The sequence below is a fragment of the Plecotus auritus genome (assembly GCF_963455305.1).
Source record: "Plecotus auritus genome assembly, chromosome: 8".
NCBI classification, from domain to species: Eukaryota; Metazoa; Chordata; class Mammalia; order Chiroptera; family Vespertilionidae; genus Plecotus; species Plecotus auritus.
In genome coordinates, this window is record NC_137782.1 from 152,264,045 (window position 1) to 152,289,125 (window position 25,081).

The 25,081-nt window shown below is 38.4% G+C and overlaps 1 protein-coding gene across 1 annotated transcript in view; it reads left to right on the forward strand.

Moving 5' to 3' along the window:
- THADA (THADA armadillo repeat containing) overlaps positions 1–25,081 on the forward strand; it is a 316,640-nt gene that overhangs the window by 68,640 nt on the left and 222,919 nt on the right. Inside the window, exons 25-26 of the mRNA XM_080685255.1 lie at positions 4,146–4,268; positions 10,896–10,987. Coding sequence (XP_080541381.1) covers positions 4,146–4,268; positions 10,896–10,987 — 215 coding nt within the window. The remainder of the gene's footprint in view (positions 1–4,145; positions 4,269–10,895; positions 10,988–25,081) is intronic.

Genomic DNA, 25,081 nt, shown 5'->3' on the forward strand with positions numbered 1-25,081 from the left:
AATACCTTTCAGCATTTCATATAATACTGGTTTGGTGGTGATGAACTCCTTTAGCTTTTTCTTATCAGTGAAGCTCTTTATCTGCCCTTCAATTCTGAATGATAGCTTTGCTGGGTAGAGTAATCTTGGTTGTAGGTTCTTGCTATTCATCACATTGAAAATTTCTTGCCACTCCCATCTGGCCTGCATAGTTTCTGTTGAGAAATCAGCTGACAATCATATGGGTGCTCCCTTGTAGGTAATTAACTGTTTTTCTCTTGCTGCTTTTAATATTCTCTCTTTGTCTTTTGCTCTTGGTATTTTAATTATGATGTGTCTTGGTGTGTTCCTCTTTGGATTCCTTTTGTTTGGGGTTCTGTGCACTTCCTGGACTTGTAAGTCTATTTCTTTCACCAGGTGGGGGAAGTTTTCGGTCATTATTTCTTCAAATAGGTTTTCAGTATCTTGCCCTCTCTCTTCTTCTGGCACCCCCATAATTCTGATGTTGGTACGCTTGAAGTTGTCCCAGAGTCTTCTTACACTATCTTCAACTTTTTGGATTTTTTTTTTCTTTTTGCTTTTTTGGTTGAGTGTTTTTTGCTTCTTTGTATTTCAATTCTTTGACTTGATTTTTGTGTTCCTCTAGTCTGTTTTTGGGTCTCTGTATAATATTTTTTATTTCAGTCAGTGTATGTTTAATTTCTAGTTGGTCCTTTTTCATATCTTCGAGGGTCTCGTTATATTTATCGGCCTTTTCTAGGATATTCTTGAAAAGCCTTATAACGGTGGTTTTGAATTCTATATCCAGTCGTTTGTTTTCCTCCATTTCTTTCGTTTGTGATCTGTTTCTTTGATGCCGCATTTTCACTGCTTCCCTGAGTTGGTAGGGTAGATTTGTGTGCTAGGTTTCCTATATGGCCCAGTGGGTCGGCCTCCCCAGTTAACCTGAGGTGGACACTCTTGGTGCACCCCTTTGTGGACTGTGTGTACAGCCTTGTTGTAGTTAAGTCTTGATTGTTGTTGGTATCACTGGGAAGAATTGACCTCCAGGCCAGTTGGCTGTAAGGATCAGCTGTGTCTTCGCTGGGAGAAGTTCGGTGCTGGAGACAGCCTTATAGGATTAGACTTGCCAAATTGCAATAGCCTCTGTGCTCAGCTTGGAAGGGGTGGAGTCTCAGGGGGGAGCAGACAATCTTGGCTTCCAGTCAGCCTTGCCCTTGCGCGCGTGCGCGCCTGTAGACCTCTGCCTTCCCCGGCTCCCGAGTCTCTGCCCGAGAGTCCAGATTCCTCCCCGTAAGAGCGTGGGTCCCCAGGGGCTCGCCTGGAACTGGGGTTCAGTGCAGTCAGAACTGGGGCTCAGTGCAGTCAGGAGCCTCTGACTCCCTTCCACTAGGGAAAGCCTGTTGCAACCTCCGCAGCCTTTGTGCACAGTGGCGCGTGCGCCTCCAGAACCCTGCCTGCCGGGGCTCCCCCGGGTCTCCCCCGGGTCTCCGAGTCTCCGGGTGCCTTTCTATCTACCTGACAGTCCAGACTCCCCCTGTATGAGCCTGGGTCCACGGGGTTTCGCCCGGGACTGGGGTTCAGTGCAGTCAGAACTGGGGTTCAGTGCAGTCGGGGGCTTCCTTCCCCCTTCCGCCAGAGAAAGTCAGCCAGGCTCTCTGCCACCCTTCCTCTCTGCGCACACAAAGACCCTTTGCCGTACCTCCAATTCTCTGTGAGCTTTTCTCTTTCCTTCTAGTTGTAGAATTTTCACTCAGCCAGCTTTCCTGTGGTTCTGGATGGTGTCCGTTCTGTCTTTTAGTTGTAGTTTTGAAATTGTTGTGCGAGGCAGCAGTTTAGGTGCTTACCTATGCCGCCATCTTGGTTTCTCTCCATTTTTATTCTTTATGCCTGTGTTTCTCTTTTTATTTCTTATCATTACAGCAGTCCCTTTAACATTTATTGCAATGCTGGTTTGGTAGTAATAACCTCCTTTGGCCTTTTTTAGTCTGGGAAACTCTTATTTCATCATCTATTTTGAATGATAACCTTGCTGGATAGAGTAGTCTTGATTTCAGATCCTTGCTTTTCATTACCTTGAATACTTCATGCCATTCCCTTCTGGCCGGTAGAGTTTAGCTAACAAATTGCTTTCTCTTGCTGCCTTTAAGATTCTTGTTGTCTATAATTTTTGTCATTTTACTTATGATGTGTCTGGGTGTGAACCTTTTTGGGTTCTTCTTGCTTGGGACTCTCTGTGCTTCCTGAACATGGCTGACTTTTTCCTTCACCAGGTTAGGGAAGTATTCTGCCATTATTTCTTCAAACAGGTTCTCTATACCTTGCTCACTTGCTTCCCCTTCTGGTACTCCTATGATGTACATAGTATGTTTCATGTTGTCCCACAGTTCCCTTAAATTGTCCTCCTGTTTTTTAATTTTTTTTTTTTTTTTGATTCTCTGATTGAGTGATTTTTTTCATCCCTGTCTTAATTTGCTGATCTGATCCTTGGCTTCCTCTAATCTGCTGTTTATTCCATCTGGTGCATTTTTTTGTTGTTGTTAATTCTCAACCGAGGATATTTTTCCATTGATTTTTAGACAGAAGAAGGAAGGGAGACACATAGAGAGAAACATTGATGTGAGAAAGACACATCGATTAGTTGCCTCCCACATGCACCCTTACCTGGGGCTGGGGATTGAGCCTGCAACCGAGGTATGTGCCTCCCACATGCAACCTTACTTGGGGCTGGGGATTGAGCCTGCAACCAAGGTAAATGCCCTTGACTGCAGTTGAATCTGGGACCCTTGTGTCCATGGGTCAAAACTATCCACTGAGCCAAACCAGCCAGGGCCCAGTGTATTTTTGTTTTTGTTGTTAATTCTCATCTGAAGATATTTTTTCCATTGATTTTTAGAGAGAGTGGAAGGAAGGGAGGGAGGGGGGAAAAAGGAGACGGGGGGGGGGAGAGAGAGAGAGAGAGAGAGAGAGAGAGAGAGAGAGAGAGAGAGAAAGAAAGAAAGAAAGAAAAAGAAAGAAAGAAATATCAACATGTGGTGTTAGACACATAGCCCCATTGCCTCCTACATACACTCCGATCAGGGCTGGGGATGGAACCTCCAGCCCAGGTATGTGCCCTTCACCAGGAATAGAACCTGAGACCCTTTGGTGTGTGGGCCGATGCTCTAACCACTTAGCAGCACTGGACAGGGCCAGTGTATTCTTTATTTCTGCTATGTCGTTTTTCATTTGTAAGTGGTTGTTTTTCATAGTTTTCTATATATTTTTTCATGCTGGTGATCATCCTTATCATCATTACTCTGAACTCTATATCAGATAAATTGCTTATTTCCATTTATTTAGCTCTTCTGGAGAATTCTCTTGTTCTTTCATTTGCAGCTTGTTTCTTTATCTCTCCATTTTTTCTGCCTGTTTGGGTTTGTTTCAATGTGTTAGGGAGATCTGCTATGACTTCCAGTCTTGATAAGGTGGCATTATGCAGTACATGAAACTTAGCATATTCATGTTCAGTTTTTTTTAATAGAAGCATTATTAATTTTTTTAAGTTCCACTTAATGTGCATCCCACGTGTTGATGTGTAGCACTGTCATTTATTGCCCAGTTCTAAGTATTAAAAAATTTTTCTTTGACCAGTGTTTTAAAATGTCAGTTTTAAAAGTATTTTAAGAAAATAAATTTTCAGCTTTATTCCACTGTGATCAGAGCATAATCTATAAGATAATTATTTGATATTTGTTGAGACTGTATTAGTGGTTAAGTTTGAGGTAATTTAAAAAAATGAATGTTTCGTGAAAAAGTATGTTGTTTCTGTTAGGTGTAGGATTCTACATATGTCTGTTGGATCAAGCTTTTTTTATTACATTCTTCAAATTTACTAAGTGTGAAAAAATTGATTTATCAATTATTAAAATAATTTGTTTTATTAAAATCTGTTATTTCATTAGTGGATTGTTTCTTAAATTTCATAATTTTTTTTGTTTTGAAGCTATGCTGTTAGGTATGTACTCACTTTTAAAGCTGATAGCTCAATTGATATTTCTTTTCAGATCTAACCCATTGAACTTAATAATTATTCAAAGTGTGTATACATTTTTTGGGGGGACAGCCTGTATTTAGAATTACCACAGTCTTTAACCCACAACTAATTTTGAACTTTTTTATTCTAGGTTCATGCTTTAAATATTCTTAGAGCCTTGTTCAGAGATACACGTCTGGGAGAAAATATTATTCCTTATGTTGCTGACGGAGCTAAGGCTGCAATTCTGGGCTTTACATCACCAGTCTGGGCAGTAAGTACTTTTGCCATTTATTTTCATTGACTTAATTATACTCTGAGTGGGTTTTAATAAACTAACCATTCACTGAATGGTAAAAATATGTACTACATTTTATCAAAGAGTTTCTTTAAAGGCTAAATCCTTGGATTGGGCTACATTTTCACTCTTGGTATTTTATTATTGCATTCTAGTCCTTTGTTGGCTTATTAGCCATAACTTTGTTTTCTTATATTAGTGATTGCTTTAAGGTTTGTAGTCTGTATCTTGAACATCACAGTCTACCCTCAAGTGATATTATACCACTTCACTTAAAGTGTAAGAACCTAGCACACGTACTTCCATGTTTCTCCTCTCAATCTTTGTGATGTTATAAATTTTGCTTTTATGTATGTTGTAAACCCATACTATATTGTTATTATTTTTGCTTAAATTATCAACTATCCCTTTTTATTTTTTTTTTTTTATTTTTTTTTTTTTAAATATATATTTTATTGATTTTTTACAGAGAGGAAGGAAGAGGGATAGATAGTCAGAAACATCGATGAGAGAGAAACATCGATCAGCTGCCTCTTGCACACCTCCTACTGGGGATGTGCCCGCAACCAAGTTACATGCCCTTGACCGGAATCGAACCTGGGACCTTTCAGTCCGCAGGCCGACGCTCTATCCACTGAGCCAAACCGGTTTTGGCTCAACTATCCCTTTTTAAAAAATATACCATTTCAACCATTTTTAAGTATGCAATTCAGGGACATTAACTACATACACCAGGTTGTGCAGTCATCACCACTGTCCATTTTGAGAACTTCTTCATCATCCCAAACCAAAGCTCTATAATCATTAAATAGTAACCCCCATCTCTCCCTTCCCCTAGCACTTGGTAACCTGTGCTTTACGTTCTGTCTCTATGAATTTGCCTATTCTAGGTACCTTATATAAATGGAATCATACAATATTTGTCTTTTTGTATTTGGATTATTCAGTTAGCATAGTGCTTTTAAGGTTAAGCCATATTGTAACATGTAGCATAATTTCATTCCTTTTAAGGCTGAATAATATTCCATTGTATGTATATATGACATTTTGTTTATTCATCAATTGGTTGGTGGGCATTTAGGTTGTTTCTTTTTGGCTTTTGTGAATAATGCTTCAGTGAACATTGGTGTACAAATATCTTTTGGAGTCCCTGTTTTCAGTTTTATATGTAAATCATATGGTAATTTTATGTTTAACTTTTTAAGGAATGTTTAACTATATTGTATAGTGGCAGCACCATTTTTCTACTCCCATCAGCAATACACAGAAGTTCCATTTTCTTTACATTCTCGCCAACACTTGTTATTTTCTGGTGTTTTTTAATTTTTTAATTTTTATTAAATGGCAATCTTTCTAAATGGGTGTGAAGTGGAAGCTCATTCTGGTTTTGATTTCCATTTCCCTGATGATTAGTGATGTTGAGCTAGAAGCAAAATGGCTCAGTATCTTAATGTCTTTCTTTTGGATGCTGTGGGCTCTGGGTATCAGTGTGTTGAGTGATTGCTATAAATATACTCCATCAAAAGGTGAAAAACAAAAACACAGCATGAAAATGGGTGAGGTTAAATACTGAGTCACTTTTCTTTCTTTTTTTTTTTTTTTTTTGCACTCCAGAAACTTTGATTCAGAACTCTAAAGATAGTGGACAATAGCCAGCTTAGTTGTTGGATTTAAGGACATAACCTTTTACATGTTTTTTCATGATTCTTGGGAGAAACACCATGATTTTATTATCCTGTATCATTATGCCTTCTAAAATAAAGGAGATAAATCTATCACTTGTAAGTGTTTGACATCTGGCTTTAAAATAAGACTGGCAAGGGGAAAGGAGAAAAAAAAAGAAACTAGACCTTAATACATTACCTGCAGAATGAAGAATTTTCTAGGAAGGCAAGCTTTCCAATTAGCTACACAAACATTTCATAACTTTATGATATGCCTCTAATTGAGAGTCATTGTACTGCAGTATAGGCAAAGGCACAGACACCCAGTATAAAGCGGGATTCTCAAGGTTGCCACCTCTTGCCTGGAAAATTGTGCATCTTCCTGTAATAAAGAAGCCGTCTGAATTCTGTCTAGCAGCATTGCCTAACTATGCTGGAGGACACCGTGTTTACCTTATGCATTTACAGGAAGCGAAGCAATACCTCTGTGCTGTGAGTTGAATCACAGAGGTAGGAATGTGGCTTGACCATCAGGAACAATAGAGATCATAAAACTGATTGCCAGAAATATCAGTATTGTTTATTTCATGCCATTAGTTCAAGGTGAACAAAGAAATGTTCTCTGTGAAAGGTTTTTCAGAGAGTGAAACCTGGTGACTTTTCCAACTTTTTAGCAAAACTGAAAGTATCAGATTGTTTCATTTATTTAAGAAGTCTTTTTTGAGACCTTTTTAAAAGTAACACATGTGCACTACAGAAATTTTGAAAATAAAGGACAGCATAAAAAAGCACAAGTCACCTTTTAACTATATACAGATGTAATCATTATTAGCATTCTGATGCATTTTCTTCCTCTTTTTTCTATGTGTGTAGTATACACATATGTGTAGTATTCATATGCACATATGTATACATGCATGAAAGACTGCATAAATATATGAAGTGCTTATATATATATATATTTATTTTGGGGGAAATCTTCCTTTTTAACACTGGTTATAAAGGAATCTTCTTGTTTCAGTTCAGTTTGTTGGCTTTATTAGAGAAATTAACTATAATGATCTATATATTTATTTAATACATCCAATATATTTGTTTAATATATTGACTGTTATGTTTTCTTCCTTATGAAAACCTAAGATATATCAAAATTGTAAATCAACATAATGAATGTGAAGAAGTCTTCATTTTACAAAGCAATTTACCATAGCATTCTCTGTTGAAGTCATTTAAAGAGTGATTTTTTTTTTCTGAATGCCTGTGAAATGTTTGGTTTACAGAAATCTTATTTGTACACATTTTATCAGGAATATATCTTAATGTGGTGACTACACCTGTACTCATGACAATTATTTTTTTCTGACAAGTTAAAGAGGAAAAAGCACAAGTAAAATGAACTTAATTTTAGTTTTGTAGTATAGGAACATTCTCTAGGAAGCATTCATAATTTCTTTTTACAGATTCCTCAGTCTTTTGTATTGAGACCATACAAATTTCTTGATCTTTACCACCTATTAGGCATTTTTAAAATACAGGGGAAATGTATTGTTGTAAACATATCAGCATTAAGCACACCTAGGTGTTGCCGATGATATATTAAGCACTAGAAAAAGAGGGATAAGTAAGACAATCATAATAATGGCTGTCTTATTGGGTATTTTCCATGTGCCTGGCATCATTTACATTGATTATCCCACTTAATGCTCAGAACAACCCTGTGAGGTAGATTGTATTATTTTAATTCCCATTTTACAGATAAGGAAAACAAGGCTCAGAGGTGAAATAACTTTGTCAAAGGGCACACAACTATTATCTTTCGGACTCCAGAACCTGTGCTGTTATAGGGGAAACTTTTGGGTGTTATAGGAATACAGAGAAGGTGCATCTTACCTACCTTATAGGGTTTTGGTCCCTTAGAGAGCTGGGGATATAGCCTAGGTGCTAAGGTTTTATTGAATGGTACAAACCCAAAGCAGCAAGAATGAAGGAAAAAGGGAAGTGAGGCAAGGAAAGAGGAAAGACATTACCAAGCAGGCCTGAACCTTGCAGGAAGACTGAGCTGATTGTATAGTCACGTGATATATCTTCTAGCCAGGCCATGTGAAACTTAACACCTCTTGGAACAGTCTCATCTATCTCTTATTGGTCAAAGTTCACCCCTTGGGGCATTAACCCAACTTGGGGCAGGTGTTGGCACAACCCTTGGTCAGCTGCTAGAGAAGCCAGATTTTATTCCCTCTGATGTAGCATCTCATCTGTGTCTGGACATGACTGGCTGAGCCACAGCCTCTGTGGGTGTAGTTGGGACAGACCTGGAGTTGGAAACTGTGGCTCCCACATTGTTGAAAAACTTTGCACATTGTAGGAGAGTAATAGGATCTGATTGATGTGCTTAAAAGTAGAGACTCAATTATAAGATGGTAAGAGGGAAGGAGGAAGACCAATCAGAAAGCTATTGTAATAGTTCTGCCAAGAGGTGATGGTGGCTCAGAATAGGGAAATAATTAGTAAAGATGGTGACAACCGATAATCTTTTATATATTTTAGAGATGAAGCTAGTTTAATTAAAAATTTAGGTAACAGAAAGTAACTTATAGGTGCACATATATGGAAACAGATTTTCTGGGCATTCCCTTTCTTGTGTTCAGTGACTGTCGAACACCGAAGCTTCTCTCGCTGCATCCTCATTGCTGGGCAGGTAACGCCTCTTTCCAGCTTGCCCAGCATTCCACTGAGTGTGCCACCTTACAGTCCTTCTAAGACTCACATTGGGTTTTTATTTCTAACTGGTGTATCTTTCATTTGCTTCCCTCAGGCCAGTTCTGCTTCACATTTTGCAGTGGGTTTCAGAGGAAAAAGAGCCTTTCAGATCTTCCCGGTAGCCCTGCCACATGTCCTCTGTGCTCTGTTGGCACAAGTGTCTCCAGGCCCTGTGGTAGCTGTAAAGTTACCACAAGGATGCCAGGCTGAGGGCTGTGTGGCACTGAAACCCAGGCATACTCTACCTTTTAGGCTACATGCCTTTGCTTTATTTACTTTATTAACTCACAGGAAGAGAACTTTTTTCCTAATTCACGCTTAGTTGGTGTATGGGCTCGTGAAAGTGTAATGTGTATAAATGACCTTATCACAATAGTGATTGCACACGGAGGGCTGATCCATGTTAATATTACTAAATGACATTATGTGACTCCTGCCTCCAGCCTAATGAGGAGGTGCCCATTCACTTTGTAACACAGCCTCTATGCACTCCTGTTTTAACACTCCTGCATTTGGCAGCCTTTGTCAGAAAGTTTGGTTTAGGGCAAGATGGAGTTAGTGTGATTCCTCAGAGGAGACGGGGTCCTAGACGACCAATTCATCTTAAACCTATGATTCTTTAGAAACTAAATCAGTAGACTAGGTAAGAGATCATCAAGACCTCAGCTGGGACAGAGGTGATGTTGATAGACAGGACAGATTGGTTTGTTGTTTGGGGATATTAGGCAGGACACGTAGTAGGGACTTCATTAATGTTTGTTGACTATTGAATGGACACAAGTGAATTCATTCAGTTTTAGGGTTTCATTGTAATTTTGGTATGAATTGTGCCAATATATATGTAGTCCACTTCTAAAGTTACTTGGCATGAATTGAATCACTCTTGAGCTTCTAGAGGAGAGGTTGCAAACCGGTGGCTGATTGGTCAAATCTAGTCTGCAACTGTGTTTTATTTGGCTCCCACGATGGTTTCCCCCCCTTTAATTTGTTGCCAACATTTCAAAATAGTGAGATTTCACATAAAAATTGGGGTTTCTGGCTTCTCTTGAAAAAGAAAAAATCGAGCAACACTGGGCTTACATTCCCTCATGGCAACAGCTCAGCTGAAGCTGAATGGTGACTTCGTTAGACCAAGTCCTCTGCTGCTCCTCACAGCACTTGAGTTTGTGACCCTGACTGCGGAGTTTCATAAGCTGTTTTCTAAATCTTACCTTGTTCCTTTTAATTACCTTTCTTCTTAGATTGCTCTTGAAACGTGCCATATGCTTGAGACACCTGTCTTATTAGAATATAAGTTCTGTGTTGACAGTAAGTTTGTGTCTTCTAATTTTGAATATTCTCTGTGGTGCTGGTAGTAAAGTCACTACATATTTGTACATCTCTACTCTGATTTGGCAAGGTAATTGAAGAAGCCCAATCACTCAAAATATTTTTATGATATACCAAAGCATTTTGATACATTGGTTTGGAAATAGATAATGTTCTATTATCATTTTGAAGAAATTCATATTTATTAATGATAGTTCTTTTCTCCTATTTTTATTAACTTGTTGTCTCAGATAATTTTATAGTTAAAATAACTATTAGGTTACTGGCATTGTGGTGTTAGTAAACAAAATTTTGGATGTTAAATATTATCTTGGCCATATTAGTAATGTGGATTCCTTTTTTTTTTTTTTAATATGGAATGCTTCACGAATTTGTGTGTCATCCTTGTGCAAGGGCCATGCTAACCTTCTCTGTATCGTTCCAGTTTTAGTATATGTGCTGCCTAAGCAAGCACTAATGTGGATTCTTTTAGTTAGGCCTTATAAATATTCTCTTATGGTAAATGGTTACAGAAAGGATATGGAAAATGAATTGCTTCTTTAAAGAAGTGTTATGTGGTGATATAAATAAAAATAAATAATGAAAACAATTGGTAGTAATATAAGTATCTGAAAGAGCTATGTGTGTGCAAGTAGTTGGATTATAGAGTTCAGTTTAAGATGAAGTCATTGAGTCATTTACTGTAAAGTTTTTTAAATTGTCTTATTTTTATGAACATAAACTATATTTTCTTTAGCCCTGCACTAGCCAATGGAGGAATGATTTTGAATGTCTAGTTTGAACATTGAAAGTGTTGGTTTCATGCCATGAATCTTTCTTAACCCTTATTGTGTATTTCTTTTTATATTAGGTGAGAAATTCATCCACACTTCTCTTCAGTACCTTGATCACAAGAATATTTGGAGTTAAAAGGGGAAAGGAGGAACTTTTCAAAAAAAATACGTAAGTTCTGTCTAATGCTAACATTACTTTTAAAAAAATATTTCCAGGCCAAAAATAATTTTTAGAATTTTTCTTACTTTTATAGAATCATCTAGAGCATAAAACTAATGAAAATACTATAGTAAATTAACCTACACTGCCAATTTCTAAGACCTTAGGCAAAAATATCTACTTTTTAATAAGTAGATCTTTCAAAGCAATGAAAATATAGCAAGGTAGCAGGGACTGAAATGTAGAACTTTTCTCAGTGCAACAGCTAAAGTTTTTTATTTTATTTCTTTGCATCTTCAGCTATTCCTGAAATGTCCTAAATTGCTTTTTCTTGATGTGTCATTGAGTACTAGCTTGTGCAATATCTTGCTTTTATAGCTGGAAGTTTAAATGTTTATGATACAGTCATCAGTAACATGTTCCAGATTAACTTTGCATTAAACTCTGTAACCAAGAGGAGCTGTTACAGATATTGGCCATACAGAATAAATAATGCTTTTCACTTTTAGGACTTTCATGTTATCTTAACCCTCTGAGATGTTTTTTGCTTAAGGTTTTTAACGTCTGGAAGGAAATATATTGAAATACTTTGATGAAGGGTAATTTTTAGATACGATGTACAAGTTCTGTTTGTTGGTTTTTAAAGAGGAGAAGCTTTGAATAGTGGTTTCTTTAGCATTTAGGTTAGTGGTAGTCTAGTGGCTTACAGTTGTTAACACTAGATGTCGCTGTCGCTGCATATTTACTTCATTCAGGATCCAATTTGGTCCAGTGTTCTTTCTCTTGATCTAGAAATAAATCAGGCCTTATTTCTCTCCTACCTAAAAATGTTGATTATCACACTTTTAATTTAGGGTTTAAGCTTTTGTTTATTAAAACGTATTTTCTTGTGATGGAACTAAGTCTTAGGAATTAGAACATATCATGAAATAATTTTATGATGCACTATTGGTAATTCTGTTGAAACCTACTGTTAGTTTTGAATTGTTATTTAAATTATTACTTATCACCCTATAAAATTCACTAAATATTTAAAAGGAAGGCAACTGGCTATAAGTATGAATTCCCTGGGTATATTCAGCAAATATCAGAGATATTTTTTAACCAAGTTGTGTTTTTAAAATAATGATGAAGAATGATTATAATTTTTACTATTTAGCTGGTTCCTAGAGAAATTCTTTCTGTCAGTAGTTTGAAATCACTAATATTTGTTTCTCTTTACTTAGCTTTGTTTATTTTGTTAATCTATAAAATTCCAAAACGTTTAAAACAGTTTGGTCATATTATAAGGCCATAATAGTAGTATAAATAAAATACGATCTTAGGTTATTAAACAAGTGAAATTAATGTTTAAAACAACTTGAAAGTGAGAAAATTCTTTTTCCGCTTTTATGATGTGAGTGATTCTTGGTTGTGTAAATAAATTTGACTCTGTACAAGAGAAAATGATCACGTTCATTTCATTTCAGTTGTATCTGAAGATGGGTGGAAGAATAGAGCAGTGAAACCACACTGTTTTGATATTTTTGCCTAAGCATGCTGATGGGAATCTCTATTATAAATTCATTACTCTTAACTAGGAAAGGATACAAAGTAGATAACTTTCCTAGAAAGAGGGGAATGAAATCCTCCTATCTAATAAAAGAGTAATATGCAAATTAACCATCACTCCTCTACACCCACAAGCCAATCAGGAGCGAATATGCAAATAAATCCAACCAAGATGGCTACGGCCACAGAGAGCAGGAGGGAGGCTTGGGTTTCCCCGGCAATGGAGAAAGCCAAGCTTTCCACCTGCCCTTGCCGGCCTAGGCCTCCACTCAAGGCTACAAAGTTTCAGTGATAGAAGATACATAAATCCAAACAGAAATGGCAGCAGCCATGGAGCTGGAAAGAGCAGGAGGCTAGGTGATGGAGGAAGCCAAGCTTTCAGTACACCCTGGCTGGCCCAGGCCTCTGCTTAAGGCTACAAAGTTTCAATTATAGAAGATACATAAATCCCAACAGAAATGGCTGCCGCCACGGAGCAAGCAGAAGGCTTGGCTCCGCTCCAGGCTACAAAGTTTCAATTGTAGAAGATAAATAAACCCCAGATACCAGGGCCCCTGCTTGGGTCACCGGGGGGCGTGGCCGGCTTGCAAACCACCACAGGCCCCTCGCCCAGGCCGCCCCACACCCCAAGGGAACCCCCACCCTGATCCGGGACACCCTTCAGGGCAAACCAATTGGCCCCCACCCATGCACCAGGCCTCTATCCTATCTAATAAAAGAGTAATATGCAGATGGACCATCACTCCAACACACAAGATGGCTGCCCCCATGTGGTCAAAGATCCTGCCCCCATGTGGACACAAGATGGCCACCACAAGATGGCCAGTAGGGGAAGGGAGTTGGGAGGGACCAGGTCTGCAAGGGAGGGCAGTTGTGGGTAATCAGGCCAGCAGAGAAGGGCAGTTGGGAGGGACCAGGCCTACAAGGGAGGGCAGTTGGGGGCGATCAAGCCTGCAGGGGAGGGCAGTTAGGGGTGACCAAGCCGGCAGAGGAGGGTAGTTGGGGGCGACCAGGCCTGCAGGGAAAGGCAGTTGGGAGGGACCCAGGCCTGCAGGGGAGAGCAGTTGGGGGGGACCAGGCCTGCAGGGGAGGGTAGTTAGGGGTAACCAGGCCTGCAGGGGAGGGCAGTTAGGGGTGACCAGGCCTGCAGGGGAGGGCAGTTAGGGGAAAACAGGCTGGCAGGGGAGCAGTTAGGCATCAATCAGGCTGGCAGGGGAGTGGTTAGGGGGTGATCCGGCTGGCAGGTAGAAGCGGTTAGGTGTAATCAGGAAGGCAGGCAGGCGAGCAGTTGGGAGCCAGCAGTCCTGGATTGTGAGAGGGATGTCTGACTGCCCGTTTAGGTGGGATCGGGCTTAAACAGGCAGTCGGACATCCCTCGAAAGGTCCCAGATTGGAGAGGGTGCAGGCTGGGCTGAGGGACACCCCCTTTCGTGCACCGGGCCTCTAGTATTCATATAATTGCTTTGAGTAAAGTTCAAAAGTGAAATGGAATTAAGAAGTTAATTTTTTAAATATAATGAACATTTTTGGTAAGAGCCTTTAGTTCAATAAACTAACTATTGGTATACACTATTATGTATGCAAGGATTCTGTTCTTTTTAACCCTTAAAGAGTATATTTTTGGCAGCACCTGCTAGATTTGCTCTGCAAAACCTTTAGTTTCTTAAATTTGCTATTATTTGTAATGGTTCTTCTAGTTGTAGTTTGTTTAATTATGTCACTTTTTGTTGAAGTGTTTATATGCCTGTTCCCTACAGTATTAACTCCCTGAGGGGCAGAACCTTTTCCATCTTTTGTGTGTATGTATAATTGGCACTTTAAGAATGCTAGTAATAATGATGTCCTGTTGGTTGGTTACTCAACCACCGAATGACTAACTCGGCTGATGAGACCTCACAGACAGTTAAGTCTACTTCCACAGCCACAGATTGCTCTGCACACAGTCTTGCAAATGTGTGCTGTTGGCCAGCAGGGAACTGGACATAAAAAGGACATCTGCCTTTCCTATCTAGTGAAAAAAAAAAATCTCTAGGAGTAAACAGACTTGGTTTCTAGGCATTTTGCTGCCACTGGAAATGACCTTAATAGACTCCCTTATCCGCTTTGGACTTCAGTTTCTCCATCTATATAACCCAAGTAATGAGATCTGTGCTCTATACTCATAGGGCTGTGGTGAGAATAAAATAAATTATTAACAATTCATTTTCTTTTAAAATATTGGAAGCCCTATGCAACTAGAGATATAATTTGCTCCCCGCCTCCTCCCCCCCGCCATTACCACTTCTGTATGGTACTCATTTCATTGTCTTACAGTTACACTGCTTTCTGAGATCAAGGTCAGGATCTTACACATTTCTGTATACCTGGTGCCTAGGGTATTGTCTGGCAAATAATAGGCATACAGGAATACTTGCTTAATGAATAAGTAAATCTCATTACTGGAGAAGAGATAAGAATTCTTGTTTTTATTCCTGCCTTTTTTGCCATATAGCCCTGATAATCAGTGGAGATAAGTTAGTTAACCTCTCGGCCTTGATTTTTTTCCTAAGAGGTTCGGACTATCCTTGATGGTTCTTCTGTAAAATAGTGAAGGCTTTTGTAATTGTTACTAGACTTGCTAGTTTGGTAAGCTGCTCTTTTCCCAGCGCCTAGAATAGTAGCTGCCGCGTTGTAGGGATAAGAAGTTCCCTTTTCCCGTATAAAGAAAGGAGCAGGGATTCTGTGTCCCGTCTTTAAGTATGCTGAGTGCACACAGAATGACTGAACTCTAGAGCGCATTGGTCTTGTTCTACATGTGTGCTTTGGATTAAGAAGAATTAGAAAACCTACATTGTGCAGGTTTGTTTTAAATGATGTTATTACATTTTAATTTTCTAAAGCTCCATTCCTTTCTCTTTATTATCACCTGACTGACTTGGCCTGAACAATGATTAATCAAGACTGTGTAGAATTGAACTTGCACAGCTCTGTAATCTGGGAGTGTGCTGGGCTTTCCCCAGTAGCCTCCATCTGCGGTGAGTGGGCTCACCTTGATAGATCCTCATTCCTTATAGGGCAATGTGATCTTTAATTCCAGGTCTTCCCTTTTGTCCCTGTGTGTATTTACCTTCAACTAATCTAGTCCTGGGTTAATGACCAATATCAATAAGTAGCAGTCTGAAAGCTTTATTTTAGACTTTGCCAAAGCTTCATACAGGAGCTTAGTGTGCAGTGTTCTATAGCTTTTGCCTTCTCTCTTCATTTTAAATCAATCCATCAGCCAATATGAATTTGTAAGATTGTGTTGTGAATTCAATATTGGCACGATAAAGGAGTACATGAGAAATATAAAACTTGGAACTTGCTCAAGGAGCTTACATTTCAGCCAGGGAAACAAAAATTGTTATTTAACAAAAAAGGTATAAATAGAAGACAACATATAATAGCTGTACAATGTGCTGTGAGTAATGGATGTATTATAAATTCATTAACAGGAATGTTGAGGGAGCATTGGGAGGAAATAGTGTTCTTATAATGTTTGGAATAAGAAGATTTGGGGTACATGGAAACATGTAGGTTAAAAAAGAGGAACAAAAGAATAATAATTTTCTTTTCTGTATTGTTAAGTACAATGTCTATTTTATCTTGCTAGAGAAAGCTTATATTCAAATTAATAGCTTAGGATGTTTGTAAAAGCATCATTAAGTACAAGTAAAATTATTTCTAATGACTATTTTAGGAGATGTTAAACTGTATTTATTTTATTTTTTTGGGGGGGGGGGAAATGACAGTTATTTTAGTTACTTCTTTTACTATCTTAGTGGTATAGGTGTGGAAGGATCTTCTGAGGGGCATCTAATCTAGTTCAACCTCTGTTTTGTTGTTGTTTTTGATCTTCACCTGAGGGCATGTTTCTTGATTTTAGAGAGAGGAAGGGAGAGAGAAACATCTATTGGTTGTCTCTTAAACGTACCCCAACTGGGGATCGAACCCACAACCTTTTGGTATACGGGATGACCACTATCCAACCAACTGAGCCACCCAGCCAGGGCTAGTCCAGCCCTTGTTTATAGACAGATTTTGAAGCAATATCCAGACAGACTGGCTTCTCTTCTGTTCTTCATGTTTTCAAGGAAGAGAGAGATTCCACAAATTTTTGTGGTTACCCACTCCATTGTTTAGGGAAGAATTGGTTTCTCAAAACTAAAATTGAGAGCTATAGGGCAATTGGGTTTCTGTATTTTAGAGAATGTAATTATTAGAGTTCAGAGTAGTTTTTTTTTTTTTTTTTTTTGCTTTGAACAACATAGTAGTTTGTAGCAAGTGCCTATTTGGCCAAACTGAAAATCAGAATTTTCTTTGACTGTGGCCAGGATAATCTTAACATCCTCAGACCTAAAGGATTCTCATTTTTTCCATTTAACAAGCATTAATTATGTGTTTAATCTGGGCCAAGCCCTCTGCTGGGCACTGGGATCCAAAGATGAATTAGACATGCTCTCAGCCCTAGGGAAACGGATGGTCTAATGAAGAATATGGCAATTATCTCTTACGTTGGAGCTCTGTTCTGCTTATACAGAAGAAAGGGAGAAATTGTGAAGGGGGTAGCATATCCTTAGTGCCTCTTTGTGTGCTTGGCACATGCCAGAGCCATTATGGGTGTCTAATTTAGCCTCATCAAAGCCCTATGGAGTGGATAGTCATCCTCATTTTACAGAGGTAAACTCAGGTATGAGATTGAGTTATTTGCCCAAGGTCATACAGCCAGAAAGTGGCATAACTAGAACATAAATCCAGTTCCATCTGCAGAGTATCTGCGATTTGCACACAGCACTCACAGCCCCTCCTGAGCAGTGAGTCACCTTCTTAGAGTCTGGCTTTAGATTTTTACATTGTCCAGTTCTGTGGGAAATGAGCCACTTTACCTAAAGTTTCACTGTGTATCAAAAATCTCCCATCTCCCACATGGCAGGTTGATTTTTGGAGGAAGGGGACCAATGGATAAGTTTATTTTGAAGTGACTTGAACACCCTTTCTGTGGATGGTGCATTTTGTCCTAAGAATGTTCTCTTCCTCCATGAGGTTCTTTGTCTGAGGAGCAAAGAAAATGTGTGGGAGGAGCCAGTCACCAGGTTTCTAATGCCATATTAGAGAGCCAGGAAGGTAGAAATCTTAGTTTTTTCCTTGGCATGTAAGGTATGAATTAAATTATTCCAATAGGATATGGGTGGAGGGGATATTGGTGTGGCCAGAAAGACATTGACCTCTGTAAAATTCTTGTACTTGATGATAGTTTGGTGCTATGGGGAGAGAATTTTGGAGTTTGGTGATAATCCTTGTCAATGGCATAGTGTCTTCCAGGGTTAACCTAATGTTTTCCCAAGTCTTTGCTTATATTTTTCATTCATATCTTTAATAAAATTGGTAATAACTATGATTACTAGTTTTATGTTTGAGAGACTCTAAGAAGCCATCTAGTCCCATTCTCATTTTGCAGATGCGAAAATTGAGGTGCAGAAACATTGAATGATTGAAGTCACACATCTAGTGCTGGAAATAAATTTAATTAACAGTTCCTTTATCTTACAGCAAGCTCAACTAGCACATTTTTTTAAATTAGTTGATTATTTATAAATGCAGTTTCTATTAGCAACAATAATACTAGTTTGGATTTGAACAATTTAAAATTAAGTTAAGAGCCCAGTGTTTTGATATGATCTGGAGGTGTCATTCAATCATTTACCATAGTTGTTGATAGAACCTTCAATCTGGTTCTTTAGGCAGGGTAGATAATTGAGAATTTTTGGAAACTAAGAAGTAAAGCACAAGTCTTGTGTAACCCTTGTTAAGAGGTTCAATATATGAGTTAAGTCTATGCTGACACTTTGGCCTACTGGAGAGTTTCATGTTTCAAGTTCATTCTTAGTTTCATGGATCACAGGTAGGAAAACCACAAATAAAAATTTTAACCAAAAAGAATCTCTTAAAAAAATATGTTCATGAACTTGAAGTGAGAATTAGTCATTGTGTCCTTAAATATTGACTCTTGCATGAACCAAGTATTCTTTTTTTCTAAGTACTGCTTCAGGCCATTGCCTTCTTTAATAACTAAGGCATTGTTGCTTTAGTTTGAGCATGTTCTATGGAATTTTGGCAGTGCATGTATCCTCTTTCTCTTAGTAAAAGCATGAGTAAATATTTTTTCTCAGCTTTGGTATTTTTGTAGCTTACATTTTATATGAACCAGACTAATATAATGTAATACTAGGATTACATAATTGAAGACGTCAGGATTGCTTCCAGGACTGTGAGATAGTCTTCATTTATCAGGAGGTTTACAGGCTGTATTTGTTGCTCATTCAATACTTGTAGAGAAATACCACAGAGCTACTTTCCAAATGAGAAAATGAAGTCAAAGAGATTAAATCCAGAGGAAACAGTTTCTTTAGAACTTGGATAGTATTTCTTCTTTATGCAGAACTTGGTCCTTATAACTATTGATTTTAGTAATGTATAGTTTAGAAATTACAGCAATTTCCAACTATTGTTACACACCAAACTTTTTTTATAAAATATAATCAATGAGATTTTTCATCAAATATTATGTACCTTGGCACTCTAATATGTACAAAAGTAGTTATGACATGGTCTTGGATTTGAAGGAGTTTATCACTTATTGAGAGATAAGAACAACATGTGAACTAGTTTAAGAAAACATGAGCACCAACTCTTTAGTACTGTTTGGGAATACGGGGTCAGAGGAGGATGAGTTCAGGTTCCACGCAGAATCAGGACTTAGTCTGGACTTGAAAGGACGGACACGATTTGGATAGGTAGAGAGTAGGGGTTGCATGTGAGATTATATAGCATGAACACAGATACAGAGATTGGAACACACATTTTATATGTCTGAGAAAGTTAGAAAATAAACTAGACTAGACAGAGAGGACATTATGAAAATATTAATTCATTCATGTTCTTCCTAGAACAAGAATTCATTGACTACCTACTCTATGTAAGCGCTGAAATAGGTTCTGAGGCTGTATCAGACATACCAAGGAGGCTAGTTTGGAGTTTACATGACATTAGGAATAGATTAGAAGTTTTTGTATTGGAGTGTTCCATGATAAAAGCATTGTTTTAGAAATCTTTTGAGAAGTGAATGCATTCTTTGGCGCTGGCTGGTGAGATTGGAGGATGTGATGTTAGACCCTGAAAGAGACTTACTTATGAATAACTTGTACTCTGTAGATTGTTTATAGCTTGGTTCCAGGTTGGTGCAATTATTTCAGCATTTATTTATTTTTGTTAACTTCTAAATTGATTAGTAGCTATACTAAAGGGGAAAAAGACTTACGTTTTAAGGATTACTACTTTTCTCAATATTAAAAAATATTTAGTGAAAAATAGACTCAAGTAAGTTTCAGAAATACTGGATTAAAAATTCTTTATAACAGAACTTCTGAAAACATTTAATATGCTAGATAGTGTGTTTTGTGACTCTTCTAGAGTGGGACAAATGCTCAATATCATGCAGCATTTCCCCAAATTATTTGACCATGGAAAATTTTCTTAAAGAGCATCTATTACCATCTTTTGTTCCATCAGATGCAGCTTGTGAGGTACTGATTAAGGCATGTGAGAGGCATGTTTCCATTCCTTAGGAGCAGCACCATCTATCTGTGAGAAGGGAAAATATTCATTTCAGATATATATTGGCAGCAACAGAAAGGCTTAGTTCTACTTGAAGTTAAATAGACTATAAATTATCCTAAGTTGTCAGAGAAAAATTTATAAGGGAATTGATTCATATTAAGTTGATGACATCATCAAAGACCATCCTCTCTCTCTCTCTCTCTCTCTGTCTCTCTGTCTCTCTCTCTCTCTCTCTCTCTCTCTCTCGCACACACACACACACACACACACACATATCTGGTAGTAGTCAATAAATCTGAATCAATAAAAAATTTATTTTAGGTTTTAGGATATTTAAAGTGCCTCTTTAGGAGAATTCACTTTATATTCTACATTTGAGTCTCCTACCATTTTGTTAACAGGGCCACTTGGGTATTTATAGCATCATTCACGGGCCATACAAAATATTCAACTTAAAAATTAACCTGTTATACTTCTTCAAACATTTAATTAACTCACCCATAATGCCTTGGCATGGCCAGACCAAATTGTTTTGCCAGCCTTATATGGCCTGCGGGCTGGGCGTTCCCCACCCCTGTGTTTGAAGAAGATAAATTCCTCATTCCCAAAGACTTGATTATTGATATGGGGGAAATAGGCCCTACAACATTGTTGATGAACTGATCATTAAGGTCAGTACCAAACCCATTAGACTATGATGTGTGTGTGTGTGTGTGTGTGTGTGTGTGTATGTGTATGTGTGTTTGTGTGTGCGTATGTGTGTTGGGATAGCAGGTAGGAAGAGGGCAATGGAATAGTAACCAGCTTTGAAATACAGGTAAGGTTTTAGGATCCACTAGTATGGCCGAGTTCTGCACCTTTGAACTGTGTATATAAGAGTTGTTAGTAACTTAAGCAGTGTACTTTATTGTCCCTCATCTCCCAAATAAAAGCTCCATTTGTTAGTATTTAAACAGAGGCTTGAGCCCTAGCAGGTTTGGCTCAGTAGATAGAGCGTTGGCCTGCAGACTGAAGGGTCCCGGGTTCTGTTCCGGTCAAGGGCACATGCCTGGGGTGTGGGCTCAATCCCCAGTGGGGGACATGCAGGAGGCAGCCAATCAGTGATTCTCTCTCATCATTGATGTTTCTCTCTCTCTCTCTCCCTCTCCCTTCCTTTCTGTAATCAATAAAAAATACATTTAAAAAATAATAAAAATAAACAGAGGCTTGAAATAATTCAGACTTGTAGCAGTTAGGATGCTTTTGGCTACAAGTAACAGAAGACTTCAATCAAAATTTAAATAATAAGGAAAAGGTAATTATTTTACATATAACCAACAAGTTTTATGGGGAATTGATTCATATTAAGTTGATGACATTATAAAAAAACAGGTTCTTTTCATTTTTCTACTGTGCCCTCCTTGATTTGGTGGCATTGGCCCCAAGCAAGCTTTCCTCATGGTTACAAAATGGCTGCAGTTCCAGCCATCACATCTAGATGCAACAGAGTCAAAGCATAATTTCCAGTGGCCTTATGCATCTCTATTTCTTTTTAAGAGTAATAACAGCACCTCCTGTATATGTTTCCATGCTTTTAACTCCACACCCTACTTTCCTTCACATCTTTTTGGCTAGAGTGAACCCCTTAGCATGCCTCTACTTATCCCTGATGAGGGAAATGGACCTACCAAGTTCTGAATAAAGAAGAAATACTATCTTGGACTAATCAGGATTCTCCATTTGGGTTTGGGGTTGGTGCTACCCCTCCCTGAAGCATAATCAGAGAGGGGTGAATAACCAACTAAAGTCAAATACTGTTAAAGGGAAGGATGAGATGGGGGAAATAATATGTAATAGGCGACTAATGATGTCTGCTGCTACATTTTCCTAGGCTATTTCAAGAACTTTGAAAATGTGTTCATTAAGAATAATGGCTTAAAAGGAAGATAAGTAATAAATATATGTAGTATTTTAACCTAATGGGAAAGTATTTTTTCCTTTTTTATTCAATTTCTTCATGCAATTTTTAAAAAGATATGAAGACATACAAGTATCTGGATATTTGGTTTGTATAATTAATTCCTGTATGCAAGTTTGCATTGTAAAAATTGCATTCAATAACAAAGTATATGTCTTCAAATGGGGGCAGGGGATGGGGGAAGCTTTGTAGAGCATTAAAATAGGTATTGTGAATAAGATATAATCAATTTCTAAGTCAGAAACTGCTGCTATGTAATATGAAATGTCTCCCTGGTTCATAGCTAATCTCTGGCAAGCTAACAAATGTTCACATAGTTTTTTATTATGAACTATGATTCACACACAAATTATAACATTGAATTTTGTTATTCTAAGTCCAAATGGTTTGAAGTCAAATGACCTTTCTAAATTTAGTGGAATTGGCACTTAATTATTTTGATTTATGAAACAAAAATCTCTATTCCATTTAAATTGAGCATTGTATTTTGATGTGACTTTTTGGCCTCTGAACTCAAATTAATCTCTTTCTTTCTCTGCCAAGTTTCTATCTTTTTTTTCTCTCCTCCAAACTGTTACCGTTCTGTTCTGTACAAACTGCCTCTATAATGGAACATAGGGCTGTCTGGGTTAGGGCAAACCCGCTGGTCTGGACAGAAGATGTGGTCAGACTAGCTATGTATGACAAGGATCAGTAAGTCTGACCCAGCTGCTAAAATCTTTGAGGTCTAGAATTTTCTGCTCTATAAGCATATTCTGCAGCAATCCATTGCTCTTAGCACATCTTTATCATTCTTCCATTTATCTCTGTGATCACTCAATTTATGAACAACTGATTTAGATACATATAAATGGTCAATTACGTACTTCCCCCCTTAATTCACTTGTTCCCCTTCAATCAGTACCCTCAGGCCACTGGTTCCATTTTTGATAAGTGGTGGCCTTGTTTAGGTGATCCAACATTTTCCCCCCTTCATCATTCATTCATCAAATACACTTACTTGATTTGAGGTTCTGAGCTCTGAGGAGTACAAACATTTGTAAAATGTGGTCTAAATATTTGAAAAACAGTCAAGTTAAGACTTGAGCTCAACTGTAATGCAAAGTGGAATGCCCTAAGTTGCTTACTCCGTTCCTCTCCCTTGTGGAAAGCTTGTGTGCTACTACTCACATCCCCTCACTTCATGCCACTGCACACTTGCAGCTCTAGCAAAGCTCTTTGTTACACTCTTCAAGCACACATCCTCTTTAAACCCCTTCCTCCACATCCCAGTGCTTCTGCCATTTAGGCAGGGAAATCTCACCTGACCATTTCTTATTTATTTATTTATTATTATTATTTTAATAAATCTTTATTCAGATTATTACAATAGCTTCTCCTTTTTCCCCCCATAGCTCCCCTCCACCCGGTCCCCACCCCACCTTCTGCCCTTACCTCCCCCCCCACTGTCCCCATCCATAGGTGTATGATTTTTGTCCAGTCTCTTCATGAACCCCCCCTACCCTTTTCCCCCTGAGAATTATCAGTCCACTCCCTTTCTATGCCCCTGATTCTATTATACTCACCAGATTATTCTGTTCCTCAGGTTTTTAATTCACTTGATTTTTAGGTTCACTTGTTGATAGATATGTATTTGTTGTTCATAATTTTTGTCTTTACTTTTTCTTCTTCCTCTTCTTTAAGAATACCTTTCAGCATTTCATATAATACTGGTTTGGTGGTGATGAACTCCTTTAGCTTTTTCTTATCTGTGAAGCTCTTTATCTGCCCTTCAATTCTGAATGATAGCTTTGCTGGGTAGAGTAATCTTGGTTGTAGGTTCTTGCTATTCATCACATTGAAAATTTCTTGCCACTCCCGTGTGGCCTGCATAGTTTCTGTTGAGAAATCAGCTGACAGTCGTATGGGTGCTCCCTTGTAGGTAATTAACTGTTTTTCTCTTGCTGCTTTTAATATTCTCTCTTTGTCTTTTGCTCTTGGCATTTTAATTATGATGTGTCTTGGTGTGGTCCTCTTTGGATTCCTTTTGTTTGGGGTTCTGTGCGCTTCCTGGACTTGTAAGTCTATTTCTTTCACCAGGTGGGGGAAGTTTTCGGTCATTATTTCTTCAAATAGGTTTTTAGTATCTTGCTCTCTCTCTTCTTCTGGCACCCCCATAATTCTGATGTTGGTACGCTTGAAGTTGTCCCAGAGTCTTCTTACACTATCTTCAACTTTTTGGACTTTTTTTTTTTTGCTTTTTGCTTTTTCGGTTGAGTGTTTTTTGCTTCTTTGTATTTCAATTCTTTGACTTGATTTTTGTGTTCCTCTAGTCTGTTTTTGGGTCTCTGTATAATATTTTTTATTTCAGTCAGTGTATGTTTAATTTCTAGTTGGTCCTTTTTCATATCTTCGAGGGTCTCGTTATATTTATCGGCCTTTTCTAGGATATTCTTGAAAAGCCTTATAACGGTGGTTTTGAATTCTATATCCAGTCGTTTGTTTTCCTGCATTTCTTTTGTTTGTGATCTGATTCTTTGACACCGCATTTTCACTGCTTCCCTGAGTTGGTAAAGTAGATTTGTGTGCTAGGTTTCCTATATGGCCCAGTGGGTCGGCCTCCCCAGTTAACCTGAGGTGGACACTCTTGGTACACCCCTTTGTGGACTGTGTGTACAGCCTTGTTGTAATTAAGTCTTGATTGTTGTTGGTATCACTGGGAAGAATTGACCTCCAGGCCAGTTGGCTGTAAGGATCAGCTGTGTCTTCGCTGGGAGAAGTTCGGTGCTGGAGATAGCCTTATAGGATTAGACTTGCCAAATTGCAATAGCCTCTGTGCTCAGCTTGGATGGGGTGGAGTCTCAGGGCGGAGCAGACAGTCTTGGCTTCCAGTTAGCCTTGCCCTTGCGCGCACGTGTGCGCCTTCAGACCTCTGCCTTCCCCGGCTCCCGAGTCTCTGCCCGAGTGTCCAAACTCCCCCC